The sequence below is a fragment of the Bicyclus anynana genome, chromosome 5 (genome assembly GCF_947172395.1).
Source record: "Bicyclus anynana chromosome 5, ilBicAnyn1.1, whole genome shotgun sequence".
In the NCBI taxonomy this organism is placed as follows: Eukaryota; Metazoa; Arthropoda; class Insecta; order Lepidoptera; family Nymphalidae; genus Bicyclus; species Bicyclus anynana.
The window spans coordinates 15,466,260-15,488,387 of NC_069087.1; the positions used below are offsets into that span (position 1 = coordinate 15,466,260).

A 22,128-nucleotide genomic window follows, 5' to 3' on the forward strand; every position below is an offset into this window, starting at 1 on the left:
TTTACTTTTATATTCTTTTTCTATATTTTCTGTAATATCATTAAATTAATTGAAATTTATTTGGTTTAAATAACATTGTTTTATTCTCTTTGTAGTTTCTCGTCGATAGTCATTTCCCTCTCTGGACAATCCTCCTCAGCAGTCGGCAGGAAGGGAAGGTCGTCCGTACTCTTTCTCCTTGCTACCGCTCTCATGCTGTCTCTAATCATTGAACGACGCTGTAAAAAGGTACAATTTCACTTTAATCACCATTAGTAGCCAATTTAATTTGCCGGCTATAATACCTGGCCTCATATTCATATAACAAGAAGAGGTGTTAAAAAGTAAGTAGGTAGGTAAAATCTTAGTGTATTCCAGAAGTATCTAAACTTTAGCTAACTTATCCTATATTATTCACGTGGTAACGTGGAATGGTGGCAAGAGTACTGGCTGCATTTCGACGTTGGACAGTCAGGCTGTTTTTTATGCAAAAATAAGCCAACCTTTGTGACATCAGTCGCGGTGAAATAATTTGGAGAAAATTTTCGTGACTGTTATTTTTACCCATAGCCCTCAAATATACTAATATTCAAACTAAATCAAAATATACTAATAAACTAAACTAAAAACCGGCCTATTAACTATATATGCCGCAGTCTGTGTATCAGACCTAGTTGGTTACGCGTAATTTTTTTTATTCTTTACAAGTTAGCCCTTGACTAGAATCTCAACTGATGGTAAGTGATGATGCAGTCTAAGATGGAAGCGGGCTAACTTGTTAGAAGGAGGATGAAAATCTACACCCCTTTCGGTTTCTACAATTGTACAAGTATAATTTGTTATTAAAATGTAGATACTTACAACACTCTGTCGGTAGACATCTGCCTTCAGTGCAGTAAGTCTCTTTTTATTCTTTCTTTTAAGAAATCCAAACTGTAACAAAAATGTACGAATTATTCCTGCACCCTGCTCATTGAATTATTGTTGCCAAACTATGTCAGTAACTTTGTTTAGTAACTCCGTTTTTCTACCAATCTTCTCATTTCAGATTCGATCACGCAGAGATTCTCCAATCATAGCCCGCTTCATCGCCCTCTGAGTGACTGAGCCTTTTTATGAGGGCCACAGTTAGCGACCAAGTCTCGGATCCGAGTACTCAGAATTTCTTCAAAAAATATTTCTTAGAAGAATATTCATAACCTGCCAACCTAGAACTCACAACTCAATCAACAATTTCCCAATTCCAGGCTGCTTATTACCTATATAGAATTTATTGAAAGAAAGAAGGGAAAATTAAAGCTCTATATGTTAAAACACTAAAGACTGGATGCAACCAATGGACAAATGAGGCACAATAATAATGTATAGCGAAAAGCTTCGACCAACACCTTAAGAAGCTTTTGCATATCTGTTGGATCAAGGGTCGGGTACAGAAGGCAGTGATTCTTGAGACGGCACGTATTGTAAGAGGTTACGTTCTGGAGCCCTGACCACCGTTGCTTGGGCACTCAAATGACCCGCAGCGGGAGGGGTTTTTTTTTCATTTTAATAGAGTTTTGTATTTTATTAATATAATTATATTTTGTAAGAATTAAAAAACTTATTAATTACTGTATACATACGTGATAAAGAGCAAAGGCTATTAGTGAAACTAGCACTAAACCAATGATGGTGGCCAAGGCGATTACCCATGTAGGCACATTTGCTACTTGTAACTTCACCAGCGTTTGTTGGCTGAAAATAGAAAGGTCTGTTATGGAATCTTAATGCAACGCAAGTCAGGCAATTATTTATAATCGTATCTAAACCGCTAAAAATCTATAAGTATCTACTATAGTATGAGAGAAGAAATCCATTACGTCCACAAATATCTTAACATCTACTGGACGGATTTTAATAAGATTGAAATAATAATAAAATTCCATGTAGAACTAGAACCCGCTTTTACCAAATCAGTTTAAAAAGTATGTTTTTTTAATGCTCTCATCTATTTTTCTTTCTTTTTTTTTAATTTCTCTCCCTTTTTTTTTCTGAATTAGTTACGAACTATTCAGTATTGGTCGACTACTGTCCGCAACTCCATTCGCGTGAAATTCTGTAGAAGTCTTAGATTATAATGCCTTTCTAATAAAATCGTTTTGGACTAGAAATTAAATATAATAATAAAAGAGTCTAGTATAAGAATAAAGGACATAGATAGAAACACTGATAATAAACAACTTTATTAAACGTTTTAGGCAAAATCGCATATAAAAGAGGGTACTGGTGATGGGGAAAATATAATTTACTGACCTTAAAGATTTTTGGATACCTAACACGTTAAGAGTGGTGGTAACTGTGACGTTGGGCTTGTTTTCGTCTAGTTCTGTAAGCACAAAAAATATTCATCAATATTTTTCTTCTATGATTGATTTCATTGAGTACTTAAAAAAAATGGTTTTAGCTGTTTTTTTTAAACGTGAACACAGTTTTTTTTATACACGATTTTAAGCCATATGCATTCCCAAATAGTTTACACGTCAGCGTTTTTAATACATGATGCTTTTTTTTGAGCAGTGATTGCATTTTCAATTTTGGACGTTGGATATCCCAAGTAGGTATATGTTCACGCTGTCATGTGAACTTGGGAATGCATGTGTTGTATTTGAACGATTTTTTAACGTCAGTTACAAAAACTCTAGTGCAAATGAGGGCAAGTCATAATAAATTATCGCCCAATTTAACATTTACTTGTAAATCCATTAAACAATAGAATTAAAAACCAATTAGATTGTTTTCTCAAAAGTATTTCTATCACAATTTTCGTCATTCATAGCCATCACATACAAAAGCTAATACATATCATTTAATTTACCTAAGGTATTTGGTATGATGTTCATTGAAATTATGACCGAAGTTTTCTCTGATCTCAGCAGGTCACCCACATCGCAGGTGGCAGTGATTCTGTTATCGATTTGCGTCTTCTCGATAGGGCACTCAATGTACGATGCAGCTGTGTAGATCTGGTAAATAAGACAAAATATAAAAATTTCAACACTGTAATTTTAAAAGACTAGTTCGTAAGTATTTTTATTATCAACACCAAGCAAACAACATATAAAATAATAATAAATACTACAAAATTCAAATTGAGTATTAGTTAATTTTAAGAATTTAAAAAGCAGCTCCACCAATGTTGCTCGTTCGGCAGTCGACAAAAGAATGACCCATTTCGCGTTAGTGGTCTGCCTGACACATTGTTGGTGGGTAGTTAGAATAATAACTATTTTACGCTAACTATGTTTCCTAACAAATGCCTTGTAAATAAAGATTAATGAATACTGTTTTGATTGTAATTGAGATTTGAGACAATATTATATGCCTAGTAATCACGTAAATACTTATGACGTGTCAGTCTCTGTATTTATACGCTACGATCTCCAAAAATAATAAATGGATTTTCAGGTTTTTCAGATTTGTTGAGGACGTTAGATAGTTGCAGTACAGTGCAATACTGTGTGGATCTATAAAGTGTACTTAAAAGTTGTCAAATTCGACTTACTTTGATAGGAACTTCTGAGTATCCTATGTATGGCACATATTCCAGAATGATCTGAATTTGCATGCCGTTCCAGTTCGTCGTGCCTTTGTTCTCGATCTGTTGAATTATAATGATCACGTTTAGACACAAATTAAAGAATAATAGGCAGATCGAACGCACGGAACACGACGGTGTCGTATCCGTTCCAAATACAAAATTAAAAAAAACCGACTAAGTGCGTGTCGGGCCAGACGCAGTGTAGGGTTCCGTAGATTAAGTTAGCACTTGAATCCCGAAAACCAAAATACCGATAACCATACCCTACACTATGGGATAGACGATTAAAAATAAATCCTCACTTTACATGTTAGGAAGGAAACCCAAACAAATTTTTTTTTCAGACTTCTTTTTACCATTTAGACGAAAATAATATACAAACCCATACCAAATTTCATCTTTCTAGTTTTAAAAGAAAACCTTGACGGCCTACGTGGCGAAGTGGTATGCGCGGTGGATTTACAAGACGGAAGATCTGGGTTCGATTCGCGTCTGGGCCGATTGAGGTTTTCTTAATTGATCAGGTCTGGGAGGCTTCGGCCGTGGCTAGTTACTACCGACTTTGCCGTACCGCAAAGACGGTACGATGGAGGGTGTGGATTTTCATCCTACTCCTAACAAGTTAGCCCGCTTCCATCTTAGATTGCATCATCACTTACTATCAGGTGAGATTGTAAAGGGCAATTTGTAAAGAATGAAAAAAGTCGTCAAAAATACTCGGAAGGAAGGAAGAAATACACACAGAGTCGGTTGTACATACGAACACCACGCTTGTCTGTATCTCACAAATACATCTAAATATCTAGAAATCAGAATATCAGCCAATGGACGTCCACTGCAGGACATAGGCCTTTTGTAGGGACTTCCAAACATCACGATACTGAGCCGCCTGCAACCAGCGAATCCCTGCGACTCGCTTGATGTCGTCAGTCAACCTGGTGGGGGGGGTCGACCAACACTGCGCATTCAAGTTCTTTCTAGTGTCATTCCAGCACGTCCTCCATCTCTTCCAACTATGTGCCCCGCCCATTGGCACTTCAGCTTCGCGACTCGTTGAGCATGTCCAGATATGAGCTTCTAGAATATATTGAATATTTTTTCAGTTATTAGAGGACTTTATGGTTGTACATAAGAGGGATACTTGCCGAATATAAATGTTCAAAAGATTTTCCCTCCGTGAGTAGAATGCCAGGAGTGACATCAACATCACCTTCCGGGTTTGACTGTCTGTAAAGTAATTTATATTTATTATTGAAATTTTCTTTACTAATTTTATAAAGCTTGTTTGTTTGTTTATTGAACATGTTAATCTCAGGAACTACTGGTCCGATTTGAAAAATTATTTCAGTGCCCATTTAACGAGGAAGGCTATATATTATACACGTATTCTTACGGGAACACGCGGGTGAAACCGCGCGGCGTCAGCTAGTTGAAATATAAAACTGAGTTCGAAATCCTCCAAGATATATTTAGTAATATAACTAGAGGACGCCCGCGTCTTTGTTTACGTGGAATTCAGTTTTTCACAAATCAGATTGGTTTTTCCGGGTTTAAAAGTAACCTATATGTTGGTCAATAACCTCCTCTATCTTGCAGTTAAGGTCCTGTTGAAATCAGTTAAACCGATCCAGATAAGCCCGCACAAAAGACAGACAAAAACTATAAAAAATGCGTTTAGTATAGTGTAAATAATTACACTAGAATAAAGAAAAAAAAATTGTTTAGTATTGTGTAAATAATTATAAGCACTAGAGTAAACACAGTTATTTTAAAATCACAGACATGTACACACATACGCGACACAATTGGTTTGATCAAACACGCTCGAAATATGCACGTTTACGCGAGTACGGCTTTTCAAAGCGCGTAAATGTAGCGCGCGTCTAAGTGCGAATGCTGAAACGACCGTATACGCGCAAAAAATACGCTAGTCTGAAATCGCTCCTGATAAAGCAGCCGTCAAAAGTTTATTCAAGATATATTGTGACGTAGTTACCCTTTGATATGTATATTCTTAGTGTCTCCTATTAACTTGTATTTAGCTATGGATGTCTCATTATCTTTTGGGATGTTGCAATCGTAATATATAACGCATTTTACGGTCATATCATATTCCTGCATGCTTTTTAGATCTTGCCGTGGTTCCAATGATAAGCTACCTATCATCTGAAAAACAAGTTTTATATAAACATATCGCTATATACGAGATAGCCCAATGGATATGACCTCAGCCTTTGATTCGGAGGGCGTAGGTTCGAATCCGGTCAGGGGCATGCACCTCCAACTTTTATGTGCATTTTAAGAAATTAAATACATGTGTTATGATTATGATCATCATCGTCGTCGTCGTCGTCGTCGTCGTCGTCGTCGTCGTCGTCGTCGTCGTCGAAGTCGTCGTCGTCATCATCATCATCCTCGTTTTTTATTAAATTTGAGTATCTTATTGTATTTTTTAATTTTAATCCCGCCGAATTTTCTCGGGATAATAACAGTCTGTATGTATAGGGCATATTTGGTTTAGTAGGCGGCGTAAAGAAAAAAGAAAGAAAATACGTTTATTTATTTTTAGTGTCACAAACAGTAGGAATCTACTTTAGAAAGGATTTTTTTTTTTATTTTATTAAAGGAGGAACACACAAACTTTCTACCTTTATAATATTAGTAATGTGATAATTACCCATTCGTGATCCTTCAAAATTGGTCGTTTAGGTTTACATAGCAATGTATCGGAGGCAGCTCTAATGGTGCAATCTGGAGGGAGCCGAGACACATGAGCGTTCTGCACAATCACTTCAGCACAAGAGCTGTACGCCGTATCGCCTGAGTTGAGAACTTTCAGTGAAACTTCCTCTGCGTTTGAAGAACCCACGACGTATGGCTGTCTATTGAGAACAAATAGATTTGAAATGTCATCATCATCACCATAGTCCAAAAGCTAGTGAACCCTGGGAGTTGTAAGTATACAAATTTCTAACCTTACAGGGAGACCGTTACTCCCAGGGTTCACTAGCTCTCCAGCTATGTCTCGAGTCGCCAACACATATGAAGCACACCTAGTGGGGAATCGACCAACAATGCGCTTTCCAGTACGGGGTCGCCATTCCAGCACCTTGGGACCGCAACGTCCATCGGCTCTTCTAACTATCATCATTCATCATTAGCAACCCATTTTCGGCTCACTGTGTGGTTGCTGGGGGTGTTCAATTTGCTGATAACGAAGGTACTAATACAAATTGTACAAAATTTACTACTTATGTAAATCATACTTGAACGGGATGCACCGTAAAGCGTTACGTTATGGAGCGGTATATCCTCCCATATGAAGTTATTGTACTTCAAAAATCAGCTACAACTTTTGACGTGACAACGTCTTATAATTGGATGAAGCCAGATGCAAACTCGAAAAAAGATGACGCCATGCGTCGTTCCCTCGCTTCTAGGGTTGCCAACTTTTTTTAAAAGGAACAAAATATATTCTGGTCTATAAAGATTATTAAACAAACAGTATTTTATTTATTTATTGTTTTAAATACGTTAATTGAAATTTACTTTTGAAAAACGCAACCATTCCATCAGTATTTTCTGACGTTGACACGTTCAACTATCATCAGTAAACTTCAACAGACAACGGATTTTTTTTAAAATGGAGATATTTAATCAATAAGCAAAAGCTGTATGAATCCTCCCCATAATATTCTATGGGTTCTGTCTAGTGAATGTGGTTTTGCTTTCGTAATTTTTTCACTACTTACAACCCTAAGCGCGCTGCAGATTTGAAGGAAGGAAGGTATAGTATTTATATGATGTTAAGAATGTAACATATTTTTATTTGATGTTAAGAATGCCTCGTCAAATTATGCTAATTGTACTTGTATTTTTTATTTGCTAAAACCATGTTCACCGATTTAATATTAAATTATTGGAATTATTAGTTAGTATATTATTTTTAATATTCATACACCTATCAATTATTATTATTATTATAAACTTGATCGTGTATATCTGATGTTAGAACAATGAATGACTTACGGTATTGAAGAGTTTATTTCTGCTTTCAGCTTTGCTCTACAATTATCTACTTCGCAAGGCCAGTACTCGTCTGCTTGGAAGGACAATCGACTACGTTCACTCAGCAACACTTTTGAAGGGCCGTGCTCCTCTGACAAAAACGCAGTTAACTCGTACGAGATTTTTAGTTTACTTTTTGTCTGAAAATATATTATAACTATTTTTCAGTCAAGATTTGAATGAATTCATTGAATGTATTATTTTGAATAAAAAATACAAGAAGTAGCTTCTACACGTCAGACAAAGTATTATGTAGTGTTTTAGTTTGTAAGTTTTCGTCTAGACATTAATAGTCCAATCATTTGGGAGTTTTACCTAAAATTGGGAGTTTTGAAAATTGGTAATCTTATAGATCTTTGCCGCTGTCTAAAAACAGTGTCCCGTAAAAAAATGGCGTCACGTGACCTCATTTTTTAGCACCAAATGACTGTACTATAAGTAAATTAAGAAAATATTAATATTATTTCATTTTATTTTTACACTTTGGATATGTTGAGAAAGAATATATACAAATCATGCCCACGCGGTGTCTTGACAAAACTACTGGCTGCATTTCCGCGTGGTACAGCCAGGCAGATCCTTTGATTGTTGTTATTATATAAGTATTATTGTAATTAATATTTGCCAATGATTATTTTATACTATAGATATGTTACGTGTCTACAAAATTACCATAAAAAGTGATCCGAATTTCATTTGGTCACTAATGCTTATTAGTGACCAAATGAAATTAAGACAATTATGCACATTTGTCCGCCTCAGTTTTAATGCGCTAGTCCCTTATTTTATTATAAAATATCATGATATTTGTCATATCTTTTTAATTTGTCCAATACTCCCATTCCTCTTCAACTAGTTGGAAATGACTGTATTAGGAGTGCGTACGACAATAAACCAAGGAGACGGGGATCCAACCTCCACCCCTCAGTGATGAGTCCGACTGCTTTACCGTTGAGCTAAAGAGGCTCTATTAGTTATTTAAATATTACCTCAGCAGGACAGTTTGCCTTTATATTTTCTAGACAAAACTGGGTATCATTTCTTCCTCTTACTTGTATTGTATAGGGTATAGAATCTTTGTTTAACCTACAAAACTGATCCGTGACTTTAATCATAATTTTTAAATCTGCAATAAAAAATAAAAAATAAAATTTTAATCTATTAGATATCTATAGCACCAACAGTATATTTCATAGACATTGCAGGAGCACCCCCAGGGGACCATTCATTCGCTGAGTGTCAAATTCTCAAACAAATTTTAATTAATAGTTATCCGAAATCTAAGTGACCAAGTTATATTTTTTTTTCGGATTTTCAATTTTTTTTATCTAGAATCAGTTTTTCAATGCTGTAGTTGCATTGAAAAACTGATAATGGGGATAATGGGGTAAATTACCAATAGTACTTTTTTTAAAAATAATGTTTTATTTGTTTTGGAAGAATCTTTGAGTGCAATAATTAATTTTCTTTCATTAAGATGTAACGATTAAAAAAAAATGTTCTGTAAAAAAATGTTTGGAACTGAAGTGTACCATTATTTTAAAAACTTGTACACTTATCGAGGTTTATAAATTGGTATAAAAATTGGGTCTACTTTTTGTATTTACAAAATTGCTGGTAAAATGTATGTATGACAGGTGCTGAATTTTCAATACAAGAAAACATTTTTAAAGTGTGGAGATTCCAACTTTTTTCTTCAAAATGTCTTACAATAACTGCCTACTTACATATATATATTAGCTATTATAGTTTTTCAAAAAAATTCATTATATATCCTACTATTGAGAAAATTTTCACGTATCCATAAACAACCGTTTAGCCAGTGGGTGAGACACATGACTCTAACAAAAATTTGCTTTTAAAAGCTTAATATTTCAGAAACGGTTCCCTAAATTAAAAAATATTGCTAAAAGACCCCTCATATCTTTTAAAGACTTATCCAACCGTACACATTATGAAAAAGAAATAATCTCCATACATGTAATGTAGGAGAGGTACCCTAAAAAAGAATATTTTTCAAGGTTTTATCGTACGCCTTTGTTAACATTTTTAATGTACCTACTCATACTAATTTACAGTTTTCTAGTAGTAATAGTCTCTGCGCTAAACCGACAGACTTGTCGGACAGACGGACAGACCGACATGGACTAGAAATGGCTACATACCTACTAACATTTTACCCAGAATTTCAAGCGGACTTATATTTAGTTATATTAAGCACTAACCTGCTATAACTTCAACTGGTTTCTTCGGATATGTAATATGGACACAAGGCTTTATTTCAATCTCCGTTTGAATTTCATTCTGCAATGAGAAATATTCATCAACCAAGATTATCATTTTCATTTATTATATTTTTAGTAGATTTTTAATAATTTCAGTATCGATCCATCTATATCTATATAGTATACAGATATCTATATAGTATATGTATACAGATATCTATATCTATATAGTATACAGGATGATCGGGAGTATTTTCCATAACTTCGTGGTGTTGACGAGTCCACTTAAAGAAGCCAAACTGCTTAACTAATAATTTTTTTAACTATAAAATAAAAACTTTCATGTTTTCAAACAAAGTGATTCAAATAAGTCCTACTATCCATGTAACACACTCCTTTTCCTTTTTGAATGGGGCGCTGCCTCAGCTCTATGGTACAGCTAAGTAACTGTAGCGCTGATTTTCAGGCATGACCCCAGCCAGGGTGCGCTTAAATAAAATATTATTTACCAAAAGAATTATTTCAAAAGAAAGATTTATTTCGGTAAAGAATATAATCCTAGAGTTATGGGAAATACTCCCCAGCATCCTGTATATAAAAAAAAGTTCAATAACTATAACCCAACTACGTAAAAAGGAGTCTAAAAAGAACGAAACAAGAAAATATTTCAGTTCGAAATAGAAAAATGCATGGGTACAAAATAGTCACGGTAGAGACTTTTATATATTACAAGGAAAATAATTACGCAGTTTTACTCGCGTATTTCCCGTTTCCATGGGATTACGGGGATAAAATAAAGGCTATGTTACCTCCACATAAACACGAATTTTTAAATTTCAAATTAGTCCATTAGTTTTAAAGCTTATTAAAGATTTTAATGACTATTTGCCTTATTGTCAATTAAATCTTTGCTTTATAGTAGTGTAGATGAACAATTTTATTTCAATACATTCAATAAGTTTACCTTGGTTGTTTTATCTATAAAGCCATATAAATCTACGGTGATCGACGCTATTCCTTTGTACATAACAATAGTATTATCTTCGATTGCTCCGATCGCCAATCCTGTACAAAACCGTCGAGTAATAATTAAGATAAAAGTTAAATCTAGCTCGTTATATTACTTAAACAAAATAAAATAAAATAAGCCTTTATTATTCAATCATTAACAACCCATATTCGGCTTACTGTTGAGTACGAGTCTCTCTTAGAACGTTATATATGTATGAGAGGTTAGGCTTTAGCCCACCACGTTGGCCCAATGCGAATTGGCAGACTTCACACACGTAGAGAATTATGAAATTCTCAGGTATGCGGGTTTCCACACAACGTTTTCCTTTACCGTTTGAGACACGTGATATTTAATTTCTTAAAATGCACATCACTAAAAATGTTGGAGGTGCTCTGGACCGGATTCGAAAAATCTTCTCACAAATGTCTAAATTGTTTCGAAGATTATGATAAATATTTAATTGCTCTATTTGATATGCTACATTAATTATTATACAGGGTGCTCAAAGTATTAACGAGACCACTTATAGGAATCGAAATGCATCAAATATTTTATTAACTACAATTTTTTTTATACAAAGTAATTTAAATAATATGGACCATGCAACACACACCTTTAGTTAACAAATACAACGGTAACAAAATATATATACGTCTTTATTATAAGAATACGTTTATGGGACAAATTATAAGATCTATTTACAAAAATAGATGGCATACTAATTAGTATTGCCATACAACGTGGCAATAGTGCCAGCCTTCTGTGCACTTTACCTATGATCGTCGATTCGGACGAATTCTACGACGCCTGAGTCTTTAGATATATTTTAAATTAAGTATATTTCCTTTTTAATTTTATAATATGTAGTTATAGATATAAACGTAGTTTTTATATTATTGTAAAACTTTATAAAATTTAAATACTGCTAATAAATAATTTCATTTTCCAAAAAAAATATTATTTACTCCGAAAATATTCATTTTAGGACACGTATTATTCCATTTTGAATTAATTTTTCTGAAAGAATATGAATATGAACCCTAGAGTTATGGGAAATACTCCCGAGCACCCTGTACATTTAAATTACTAAGAATAAAGAATAATTTCAGTTTGCATTACTATTGACATATAGTGCAAAGGCTACTAACCATTATTTTCTGTAGCACTACGCAAAACTGCCAGGCTGTATCCAAAACTGTTGACATTTTTATATTGAATCCTTTTCTTCAATTTACCATCCAAAATGCCAACTCCTGAGTATATGTACACAGCGCCTTTGCCATCATCCTCATAAGGGGCAGCTATTGCTATTTCTAGAAATTTAATTTTCCTATTACTTTCATTATAGTCTGTTAAGGCGGAATTAAAAAAAAAAACTGGCCTGGACCTGCGGGGAAAAGAAAAGTAGGCAGACCAAAGACCCGCTGGTGCGATGATCGTCCAATTAGCAGGAAGGAACTGGCTCACTGACGCTAAGAATAGAAGCGAGTGGTATCGGCTGGAGGAGGCCTACACCCAATGTGAGGTCCTAACATCACTAATTTACTAAAACTTACTCGTTTAACAGTTACGCTAATATACTAATATACTAACTTACTAATATATATAACATAATAAAAAAAATTAACTTAATATTGTTACTGCTGTTCAAAATTATGTATAACTTATGTAAGGATTAATAAAGGCTTTGAATTGAATTGAAAAGAAAGGCAAATCAAATCAAATCAAAAATCATTCATTTCAAGTAGGCTCAGTTTACACGCACTTTTGACACGTCAGTTGACTATTTGTAAAGATTCTACCACCGGTTTGTAAGGCAGGTTCTGCTGAGAAGAAACCGGCAAGAAAAAAAGCTATGCATTGGCAGGTCCATCACAGTCTTGGGGATCTTGTTATAGAAGAGTACACCCAAACCTACAAAAGTTTTTTTTTACTCTTTTTAGACGATATGCAGAAATAACTAACTTATACCCGTGTCTAGTAAGACGTGAGTTAAAGTCTCCTTTTCGTTTGTACAAATTAATATTTTGTCTTACATAGACTATACTGTTAAATATATATATTGACAGGCTACTGTTAGTATATTTGTCTGACGTGCCGTGTCGTGACGCATCAGAACAGAATCGGTATCATTTTGTATGCGACACATCAGAAGTCATCACGAAATGTCACAACACATACGTGTAAACATTGTAAACAAAGGCACTTGTTAACTAGACTAATAATGAATTGTTCTTACCGTCGTTACCGTCATCATCCATGTCTCCAAGACTGACTATACTGTGTCCAAAAAACCCACCGCTCGTTGAACCTTTTATTATTCTCTTCAATTTCATGCGCTGGGTAAAAGAAAAAGTATAAAGTAATTCGCAAATAGTAACAAAGTGATTCTTTTGTTTTGTTTTCACTACCCCCTTTGGTGTCGAGATTATTGACTGAACCAAATGGTTTTTATTAATCCAAACTTTTATCATCAATTTTTATCAGACTAATAGCTAATCTATTAAAAAGTTAAAAACAAGCATTTTTTTTAAAAACGCATCACTTCGAAACTACTGAATGAATTCAACTAAAACTTAGCACGTTTTGAGTTCATACAACGATGGAGGTCCTAAGATATTCCATGTTACGAAAATAAAAATAGAAGCCTGGTTTAAGTGGGTAGGTACGTACATTTGAGCCGGATGCAGCAGCGTAGATATACACTGCTCCTACGTCATAGTTGTGTTTGTTGTCAGCGTACGCGGGCGCACCCACGAGCAAAACCGGGTCTCGCAATATGGCTGAGCACAGCGCAGCGCCGAACATCGAGCCCAAATTGTCATCGTTGATTGAATCTATATGATTAAGTTTTGTGTCGAAAAAATATACCTGTAAAAACCATTACTTTGAAGACAATCAAAATAAAAAAAAAACAAATTTTGGTAAATGAAGAAAATGAAAAGAAAAATAAAAGTAAAAGGTCAGCTTGGTATGGACGTGTAATGCGGAGGGATGAAAGTAATATTACCAAAAGAATGTTCAAATTACACAAGAGGACAGAAAGAGACATGAGACATGTATGTAAAGGGAGTGGAGGATGAGGTGACGAGAATTAGAGACGAATGGATGAGATTGATATATTTTGCTGACCCTCCTTAAGTGGGACAAGGTAAAGAAGGTGATGATGATGATGATAATGATGGTATTCGTATCAAAACATTTCAACAATGTTGAAATAGAAAAAATAAATAGTTGCTGCGTGATTTGCGAAAAAACAGAAATGAACGTGAACGGATCTGTGAGCGTCTACTTTTGTTGCTCAATAATCTTCTAATGAAAGTTACATTTAAATCGGTCATTCAGCTCCAAACATTAGCCCGGACAAATAGACCGAGAAAAAAAATCTAAAAAAATTATCTTGTTGTAGTATCGTCTAAATAACTACGTATAAGGACTTGTGAAAAGCACAGTTATTTTGAAATCACAGACAGACACTTCAATTTTATTCAATGATTACAGATTTCCGTTAGCTAAATGAATCTGTATTATAGATGAAGTTGGCTACAAACGTTGCGATGATTGAATTAAAACAATACCTTCCCATAGCCCATTTCACCATAGGTGGTGCTGATTGCGTAGACAGTGGCCTTGTCAGAGAAGAAATTACCACTCGTTATACTATAACCTGGAATGAATTAAACTGATTATAATCATCAAAAGTAGGCTTTTTTTATTGCCAAAAACATACACCGTGTACCTATGTTTAGAAATATAGCTACTGTAAAAACTGATTACTCGAAGACGTGTGAATCAATTTTGAATATACTTTTTTCGTTTGATAGGGTATGCTTTCCAATTAGTCCCATAGTAATCATGTTATTTTTACACTTTAAACATGGTATCACTAAAAATGGAAAAATACAACAAACTTCAAAACTATAAGAATGTTTTTACTAAACTTAAAGCGAAAAATAACATCGTATACGCTACCTTCTCAGTTTGCTCAATGCGATCAGTTTGAAGGCGGTACCAAGTTAGTGCTGTGTTAATTGAAGCCGTTTCTGAAAGAAATGTCTGAAAATCTTAAATCTTTATGATTTAAACAGCTTGAATTAATTCATCACTAACTTGGTACCGCCTTCAAACTAATCGTACTGAGCAAACTGAGAAGGTAGCACATACGATGTTATTTTTCGCTTTTTAGTTCAGTAAAAACATTTTTATAATTTTGAAGTCGGTTGTATTTTTTAATTAAAATTTTATTGTTAAATAAGAAGGGGGTTAAAACTGTTAAAACAGGGGTTGAAAGTTTGTACACTTTACAAGTTGCCTACTGCTTAAAATGTTCCCTTTTATTTAAATAGTGATATGTGTAAGTGAAATAGGCTAAAATAATTTAGGCAATTAATAGCAACGTACCGAAGTTATATTTCACTGGATTGTCCTCATTTATTCGTCTAATTAATTTTGGTTCCTTTATATCCAAAATATTGTCATAAAGAATAACTCGACCTAAAATAAAACATTCAATATCATATTTATTGGTATATACACATTGCACTACTGTGCATGTCTAAAATAAATAAAAAAATAAATAAAAAACCAGACTGCATAAAATATAAAAACTGAAAAGAAAAAAATAACAAGCCCTGTCCAGAATTGTAGAAAGCAATTAGAAAACAGCCGGGACCAATATTGGATAGAATGATTTAGTCTCCATTATAGCGTGCGTGCGTGCGTGTCTACGCTGCCTAACAAACAACTGAGCTCATGTCATCAAATACCCTCTTATTTATACCAATACTGATACCTCCCATCTACAATAACATAAATAAATATGTTACATCTTGGAAAAAATATAGTTCCAATTTTTCAACTTCACACTTTAATACTAGCCTTTATACATAGCGGCTCCGCCAATGAGAACATCCTTCTGATTAGGAGCTACGTGGATACTCCAACCAAAAGAGTCCATTCTTTCACCTATAACAACATTTTCACACATTATAGAAAACAACAAGAAGAAGAAGCAAAATCACTGACATAGCTCAACGAGTCCCGAAGCTAAAGAGATTGTCTCTTCAGCTTCGCGCGGGCGAGGCACGTGAATCAAAGAACCGGTACAGGTTTAAGTCCCAGGTGTTTTAATGGCGACCCCGCACTAGAAAGCGCAGTGTTGGTCGACCTCCCACCTGGTGGACTGACGACATCAAGCGCATCGCAGGGATTCGCTGGATGCAGACGGCTGAGGACCGTGATGTTTGGAAGTCCCTACAAAAGGCTTATGTCTTGAACGTCCATCGTCTGATATGATGATGCTGATGACCTTTCGCATATACTCGTATATATTAAGATTATAAAGAAGTTAAGTTAACATAAAGAAGGTAATGTTGATGGTGTTGTAGGGGGAAATCTCTGGATCTACTGAAGCGATTTTGAAAATTATTTTATCGATAAAAAGCCACGTTATTTGCGAGTGTCATAATCTTTATAAATGAAGAAAAGTCTACTAAACCGATTTTGAAAATTGTTTTACCAATGGAAATTCACGTTAGTTATAAGTGTCATTTAAATCCTGTATTTCCACAAAAACGGACGCTTCGCAGATAAAACCGGAAGGACACGGAAGGTGTTGGCTAGTGATTTTATAAGGATACTTATTTCATTTGATACTTACTGCGTTTGGTAGTATATTTTTTTCTCTGTTCATCGGACAACGGTCGAAGGCGTTGCAAACTGTTATTCCGATTTATAAAGCAAAGGCTTAAAGATCCAGGGAGTTTAACTGAAAGTAAAAAATAAAAAGTTACGCGTGTTTTTACATGATGATGATAACAATGATTTTAAATAGTTTAAAAAACTAAAAATTACTAATATTGGATGACTAAAACTAAATCACGTGACTTTTTTTCGTATTCCTGACAGCAAACCCTTTCATTTTAAATATCATGGGGGTGGATTTCAAACAGGATTCTTATTGGATTTGTAATGACTTTTCTTAGCTAGTCATGTATTGTCATCAGAACTCAGAGCGTGTGCAAAATTTCATCCTACACGAAGACCGGGAAGTAGGTCAAATTAAGATTCCAAGATTTGTCTTCCCTACATAGTTAAAGTGATTGGGGAGGCCGCCATATTGGATTTGTACTGACGTTTCTTAACTAGTCATGTATTGTCATCAGAACTCAGAGCGTGTGCAAAATTTTATCCTAATCAAAAATAAGAAATACTTTAAATCATAATGAATAGAAATAATTAGACATCATACATACCATTCGGCTTGTTTTTTAATCTTATCATTTCAGCGTATCGGGGAGAACAGGACTAAAACAGAAAGCAAACTTATCTATACTAATATTATAATCTATACTAATATTATAAAGAGGAAAACTTTGTTTGTATGTATGTTTGTTTGTAATGTATAGGCTCATGAACTACTTTACCAATTTTAAAAATTCTTTCACCAATCATAAACTACGTTATTCATAAGTAACATAGGCTAAATTTTATTTTGGAAAAAAGTAGGGTTCCGTAAGATATTTGGGGTTTTTGGACACAAGGTGTAAAAAATCAACCAGAAAAGTTACTTATTTTGCGTACGCTGCCTAAACTATAAAAGATAGAACCATGAAATGTTCTAATTAATTGTAGATCTTATAAATATCTACAAAAAAATCCGCGACACACTATACCTATCTATGTCGAGTGAGGCACAACAACCATTTTTTTATTTAGAAATCTTGAATTTTTTTGGACATAAGTACATAGGGGTAAGGTAGGGGTAGGGTAGGGGTACTTGAATGTTTACATCGAGTTTCACGCGGACGAAGTCGCGGGCGTCCGCTAGTTAAATGTATTTTGAAGCTGAAATTCTTCACTGTAAAAAAAAGAGATACTCGCGATCAACGATGCCTGGAAAATATTGGCATATTATTAATTAGCCTTAATAGTGATTGGTCGCGCCCCCAGGGCCCAGACTAAGTATTGTATAGGGACCTGCCTCACTAGATATTAGTATTCTGCCAAAGTATAATATCAACGAACAATTGCGATTATAAAAACTATCTCTATAATCGATGTTTTATAGTTGTAATCGTGTTCGTCGGTTAATGAGCTCCATATAATACCTTTGTGTATAGTTGAATGGTGTAAAAAATGGGCAAAAATTTCTAATTTAGTATAAGATAATAAATCTAAGCTCGTTTTCTCAAAAAATTACAAAATCCTTTTCAAAATTGATTGTATCTGTAATACAAACACTATTAACCCATAATCGGCTCACTGCTGAGCTCGAATCTCCTCTTAGAATGAGAGGGGTCCAATAGTCCACCAGGCTGGCCCAATGCGGATTGGCAGACTTCACACACGCAGAGATTCTCTGGTATGCAGGTTTCCTCACGATGTTCTTCCTTCACCGTTTGAGACATGTGATTAATTTCTTAAAATGCACACAACTGAAAAGTTAGACGTGCATGCTCCAGACCGGATTCGAACCCACACCCTCCGGAATCGGAGGTAGAGGTCATCACGGCTCTTTCACACCCATAAAAACCCATAACAATGGAACAATAAGATCTCACCACGTAGTAGTCAGGACCAACAGCTACGGCTGCACCCAACCAATAATCATATTTTAAGGCACCAGCTGAAAAGAGATAGTTTATTAATACTATATATTAATACTAGTAGACGCCGCGCGGTTTCACCCGCGTGATTCTCGTTCCCGCAGGAATACGGGGATAAACTATAGCCTATAGCCTTACTCGATAAGTGGGCTATCTAACACTGAAAGAATTTTTCAAATCGGACCAGTAGTTCCTGAAATTAGTGCGTTCAACCAAACAAACAAACAATCTCTTCAGCTTTATAATATTAGTACAGATTATTAATACGAAAGTCCGTCTGTGTGTTACGTCTAAACAACTGAACCTTTTAAAATAGTTTTTCATCTCACTTGTTTGGAAAAGTTACTTTTGCTCGGCCATATCAGCAAGAAAAAGTAACTTTTTTAAATGTGAATGTTTCGAGTTGATGTTGGTTATAATCACAAACCATTGCCTGTGATAAGTAAGTACATATCGTACTCTTACTGTAATTAAAAAAAGTTTGTGATGTTACGCAAGTTAATAACAAGTTGTTTGTACTTTTCGGATAAATTAATAACTATATAACATGAGTGGTGGATATAATATGAATTTTACTTCTTCTTAATTAGGGGGGAATTGTCTAACCCTTCAGTACTATAGTTAGTTTCGTTCCATATACCAAATGTACAAAAAAGGGCACGTAAAATGAAGCTGTTTGCTATTCCAGCATGTAGGTTGATGCAGAACCGCGACACAGTAAAGATATACAAGACCGCGAGTTACCTTTTGTTCGCGCGTTGGCATTGCTAAGCGGGGTATTGGGTTTAGATTTGTTTTTCTCCTCGCTTGCTGAATTTCACAGAACTTTTAGCAGATACGTTCAAGTAACGCGTGACTTATAGATAAACTTATGGATAGATAGATACAACACGAGAATTATATAAACACATTAGGTTTACCCTGTAATGTTTATATATGTATATTGTATGTAATAAATAAATAAATTGAAATTTCTTATACTTAGCATTTTTCTTACTGGCATATGACATATTTGGTTGGGTAAAAATTTATTTACCTCTTGTACATTCAAGGGTTAATGTCTCGCGACGCTCAGGATTCTTTTTTGAGTCAGAATTCGTCGCTTGCTCGGCATTCAATACAGAAAAATTGAGAAAGCAACGAGAACTAAACGAGACATATCGACATACTCGCAGGCGACTCTTAAATATATAAGCTAAAAGGCGCTGATAGACTTGGGTATTTACTTGTAATGAGCATTCGTGCGAATATTATATCACAGAAATACGACAATATTTTAGCGAGCATTCTGTCGAGCGTTCTGGCAAGCCGATTTGCTTGGAGCTTTTTGCTGACATCTTTATGAAGATGTCAGCAAAAATATCTTTTGACGAGTATCGAATAGAGCGTTTGCTAGAAATCTCAAGATTTTCGTAGCAATATCTGGCTCTGACAAATATAAAAACGGCGAATGCTCGATGTTCTGTTACAAGTGAACGTTTAAGTCTAGCTCGGCTGACTAGCCGGTCACTTTGAAACCGACTAGTTTGCTAGTCGACTAGTGGCAGTCGGTGCACCTATAAAAAAATAAAAATACCTTTCAGTTTATCATGGAAACTTGATTCATCCTTCACGATTCCGCTGGTCATATTCATGTTGAATATTTTGCCTTCCCGCATCTGTTGAGGTGCACTGACTAGCAAGCTGCGGACATTTTTTTTATTGCATTATTAACTACCTAAACATGCATTCCGAGACTTGGTCGCTAACTATGGGCCTCATAAGAAGGCTCAGAGTCACACAGCGGGCGATCGAACGAGCTATGGAGTATCTCTTCGTGATCGAATCAGAAATGAGGAGGAGATTTGCAGAAGAACCAAAGTCACCGACATAGCTCAACGAGTTGCGAAGCTGAAGTGACAATGGGCGGGGCACATAGTTCGAAGAGCCGATGGACGTTGGGGTCCCAAAGTGCTGGAATGTCAACCCCGCACTAGTAAGCGCAGTGTTGGCCGACCCCCCACCAGGTCGACCCCCCACTAGGGTCCCCCACCAGGACTGACGACATCAAGCGAGTCGCAGGGATTCACTGGATGCAGGTGCCTCAGTTTCGTGAGCTGATATGATGATGATGATGATGAAACATGCAATATTTAATAAAAAAAAGGAAAATATATTTATCTATGTAAAATTACCTTGAACTCTCAGATTGATAGGCCATACTGTATCCAAAAAATGCATTATCCTGCAAATCTGGCGGGCGTGGTACAATCTGCCCTGATTTCTCATCGATAAAGGCTCGAGTCATTACCATCGACTCCAAAATCCAAAAATACCAAAATGACACTGGAAAGAGAAAGAGATTAAATGTTTTTTACTGTCACATACATGGAAAGGTCCAGCGGGCAAACGCTACAGAGGTAGACCATACTCTAGATGGGACGATGATATTAAAAAAATTGCAGGCCGACAATGGCTACAAATCGCTAAAGACCGAGAAAAATGGAAATTTTTGAAGGAGGCCTTTACTGAGGGGGGATCCAGTAAAATATAGTTTTTTTAAGTTAATATCATAAAAATAGTTACATACAATTTTTTTTTTAAAAGTAGGTAATTCTCACAAAATTGCATTTATGTACTGGAAATATAAGGCTTTGTTTATTTTTTTTTTATTTTATACTATCGACATGGAAACTTTCAAAGTAATTAAAAAAATAAACAATTATAACTTGCGTCAAATATATCTATATTGTTATACTCGTATCTAAGTGCTGAGAGATATATGGCTCAAAGATGCGTAGCGTAATAATACGTATTTTTGCGTATCACTACGTAGCGATAAGGCCGCCTTTTGTATACTACTTCTTCTTAGTATTATTTATTACTTGTTAGGGTTATAAAAATATTCTTTTTTAAAACTTTTGTCAATCTATCTGTCATAATCTACAACTGAAAGAATATTCATTCGGTTCATTGATTTAAATAGGCGAATAGGCGAAGGAAATAAAGTTTATTAATTTGTTTTCCTTTCCTTATAAATGTACGTTTAAAAAACGAAAATCGAAATCATTTTTTTTATATCTACTTAATATAAACTAAATATGTATGCCTACAAAAATAAATAACCGTTTCCAATTTTTCTTTGATTGGGCAAACATTTTTTAAATAATTAAAAATATTCATTTAATTAAAAAAAAATATAATAAAATGATGGAATTTAAATGAATACATACATAATATATTGGCATATTATATTGTGCAAAAATACTTACAAATAAACATGACTAAATCAACATCGATCTCGAATCGAATCGATCGAACAATAAAATCTCATAAATAAATTAATGATCACTGACACAATTGACTGAATAGCACTGATTGTTTTATTATAATGATTTATTACAATCATAGTCCATAGAGAAGAGTCAAATTATTCAAATATGCACCGTTTTCCTCGTACTGGTATTATCATGTTATGTAAGTACGGGACATTGGGACATATAATGTAACATAACTGTGACATTGTCTAGCGTTTCCTCTATTATTTCAGCCTACCATAAAACCGATCGTGTGTTGTCAAGCCGTTTGTGCTGCAGGCATGTGAGATTAATTGATCATCAGTGATTAACTTTAGGCTACAAGTAGTTAATCCCAGGTTCATAGCCCGAAAGAGAATTTGGA

General features: G+C 34.9%; 1 protein-coding gene across 1 annotated transcript; it reads right to left on the bottom strand.

Moving 5' to 3' along the window:
- Nucleotides 1-2: 2 nt before the first annotated feature.
- LOC112043582 (integrin alpha-4) lies at nt 3-21,905 on the bottom strand. Its single transcript, XM_024079068.2, has 25 exons — nt 21,720-21,905; nt 20,643-20,793; nt 20,045-20,151; nt 18,424-18,488; nt 17,116-17,167; nt 16,521-16,628; nt 15,740-15,826; nt 15,263-15,355; nt 14,440-14,528; nt 13,535-13,732; nt 13,101-13,200; nt 12,010-12,174; nt 10,814-10,914; nt 9,850-9,928; nt 8,614-8,750; nt 7,586-7,764; nt 6,234-6,438; nt 5,553-5,722; nt 4,702-4,783; nt 3,521-3,616; nt 2,834-2,981; nt 2,272-2,344; nt 1,602-1,713; nt 841-912; nt 3-218 (listed from the first exon to the last, which is right to left on the bottom strand). The coding sequence occupies exons 1-25, from the start codon at nt 21,727-21,729 to the stop codon at nt 81-83; spliced, it is 2,817 nt and encodes a 938-aa protein (XP_023934836.1). The 5' UTR covers nt 21,730-21,905; the 3' UTR covers nt 3-80.
- Nucleotides 21,906-22,128: the final 223 nt, after the last annotated feature.

Excerpts from the sequence above, each read along its gene's own strand:
- LOC112043582 (XM_024079068.2), bottom strand. Across the intron at positions 7,765-8,613 it reads AGGCAAACTGTCCTGCTGAG|ACAAAAAGTAAACTAAAAAT; the intron begins GTAATATTTAAA and ends ATATATTTTCAG. Across the intron at positions 5,723-6,233 it reads TTTTGAAGGATCACGAATGG|ATGATAGGTAGCTTATCATT; the intron begins GTAATTATCACA and ends CTTGTTTTTCAG.